Here is a 2,671-nt window from a genome sequence, read left to right on the forward strand (position 1 = left end):
TCTTTCTTTCTCTTTCTCTTTCGGTGGGCCTTTGTGTATGATGCCGCTGCTGCGTTTGACTGCTTGCTTGCTTGCTTCGGAGAAGAAGAAGAGGAAGGGCCGAGGAGAAGAAGACATTTCCTACTCTTCTTCTCCCTCGTCGATGCTTTTGCAATTGATCGATATCGATCACTTCCCATTTGGATCTTTTCTTTCTTTCTTTCTTTCTTTCTTTGTCTTTGTGTAGCTTCGGCGTGAGAATGAAAATCTACGGGCGAAAGTTCAGAAACTTCAATCGGTAAAGCACTCTCACGCACGACACTAATTCAATATATAGATATCTACATATATAAACATACACATGGAGACATATATATATATATATAGGAGGATGCATGCATGCATGTAGTGTCACGCTGTATATACAGATCTCCGTTCTCGCGTGTCTATCACTTTCTTTCTTTGTGCTGTGGGTAGAGGAGACTTTTCAACAGGATGCAAGGAAGGAGTTAGGGCTTGCTTGATGGAGGAGGAGAAGAAAAAGACTAACGATGAAAGTAACAGACAAGCTCTATTTTCGATCGTCATCTTCTTCTTTTTCCTCTTGTTCTTTCTCTCGATTTTAATCCTTTCTTCTCTTTCAGGAGTTAGCCGAGGCATCTGCCTCGAGCTCGAGCGCCAGCGGGTCATCCGATCCCGCTCTCTCACAGGTAGTTTACAAATCCACCTCCATACACACATATATATATACATATATATATATAGATGCATGCATGTATATACTCACCTTCTTCATGTAGATCAGCTAGTCTATACGTAAGCGTCTGTCTATGTCTTTGCACCTATTGATATGCTTTTCTACGGCGCACTATGAGGAGTTTTTTAATGTCTGTCGATCTCTCCTATGTATAATGTTGAAAGAGTCAGGGTGTATGTACACCCTGGAGGGCATTGGGAGTTATGTTAATCTGAAGGTAGTCATCGTAATCTAATGTACCATCACCCTCATGGAGGGCTTTTTTCTCCATTATGATCAAACATTAGATCTCTCCAAAAGTTCTTTCTTTCTATCTAAAAATGCTACCAATACTTACGTGTATGGAACTCTATCATCATACATCTTTCTCCAGAGAATTCTCTTGTATGCGACTGCATGCATGCACGCACGCTGTCTTTTTCTTTTTATACACTATCTTTCTCTTCATTCAATGAATCTATCTCTCATCTCTCTTTTATCTATCTTTAACCTATCTATCTTCAATCTATCTATGTATGTGTGTATGTACACTTCACTGCCACTGAGTTGCACTACTCCTCTCTATCAACCTTTCATACCTACAGATCCACATATATAATATGTATCTACACAGACTCGTCTTTCTTTCTTTCTCACTCTTTCTTTCTTTCTTTCTGTCTCTCTCACCCTTTCTTTTTCTTTCTCACTCTTTCTTTTTCTTGTGTATGTGAAGAAGTTGTCGGCGTTAGAGGAGGAGTTGAGTAATGAGAGAGCGCGAAACGCACAGCAGGAAGGGAAACTGAGAGATTTGGAGAGTCGCTTCATTTCGGCGAAAAAGGGAGAGAATGCAGCGGTAGAGAGATATAAAGATTTGGAGGTGAAATATAGGGAATTGAAGAGTCAAATGGAGCAAGCTCAAGGCACCCTTTATCGAGCCGCCACTCTCTCTGGACTCGATGCCGATATGAAACACGAGCTTAATGAGGTATTCCCCAGGCATCATTAATACTATTCTACTTCTCATAGTACTTGTCACACCTCAAACAAAAAAAAGAATGAAAGAAAGAAAGAGACAACATATCTATATATATATATATATATATGTGCACCTGCATGCATGCAGACGGCTAGAGGAGATGTGGAGTATAGATAGATATGTCTTCTCATCATCTACTCGGTGTCCGCACATGTTGCTTCATGTATGGCCATAGGTGGTATGTATACACGTATATAGACTAACTATATGTGTAGAGAGATATAGACATAGAGATATATATAGACAGAGAGATAGAGAAATGTATTAAGAATGCTTTCTATTTACAATAGATGGACTAGACTCCGATTGATGTACCTGTATATGCAAACGTCTGTATATACATATATATATATATAAATATATATATATATAGATGTATATGTTGGAGGAAAAAGAGTTTATTGCTCTTTCATATGTAAATATTTATATACGTATGTCTATGTATATTTTATGGTATGAGACTTCTGTTGAGAATCTAGCCCAAATGCAATCGAGGGGTCTGAAAGACAAAAAAAATCTCTTTCTATCTCTTTCTTTTTCTTTTTCTTTCTTTCTCTTTCTTTTTCTTTTTCTTTCTTTCTCTTTCTTTTTCTTTTTCTTTCTCTTTCTTATCTTTCTCTTTCTTTCTTTGTAGATGCGAGACTTTTTTAGAGATATTCTTCAGCATTCAGATGAAGAGGGAGAGTAAAGAGTGATTAAAATGAAGAGGAAAAAGAAGAAGATGAAAAGAAGAAGAGAATGAGGAAGAAGAGGAAGAAGCAGAAGGCTAAGACACATGCATGCATGCACGCAAATTTGTCTCTTTATTTGATGGGCTCTTCGTTCTTTCGTTCTTTCTTTCTTTGGCTTTCTCTTATTTTTCCTTTCTGTCCTAGAATTTCTCTTTTTCAATACAAAGAATGAGAATGCAGTGTAAGCAA

General features: G+C 37.8%; 1 protein-coding gene across 1 annotated transcript in view; it reads left to right on the plus strand.

Moving 5' to 3' along the window:
- The window catches only part of CSUI_010773 (coronin), a 6,458-nt gene extending 3,787 nt beyond the window's left edge, over positions 1–2,671 (plus strand). Inside the window, exons 5-8 of the mRNA XM_068070874.1 lie at positions 227–277; positions 624–689; positions 1,449–1,700; positions 2,386–2,671. Coding sequence (XP_067917150.1) covers positions 227–277; positions 624–689; positions 1,449–1,700; positions 2,386–2,439 — 423 coding nt within the window. The 3' untranslated portion in view covers positions 2,440–2,671. The remainder of the gene's footprint in view (positions 1–226; positions 278–623; positions 690–1,448; positions 1,701–2,385) is intronic.

This window comes from Cystoisospora suis (genome assembly GCF_002600585.1).
Source record: "Cystoisospora suis strain Wien I chromosome Unknown contig_8265, whole genome shotgun sequence".
Taxonomy (NCBI): domain Eukaryota; phylum Apicomplexa; class Conoidasida; order Eucoccidiorida; family Sarcocystidae; genus Cystoisospora; species Cystoisospora suis.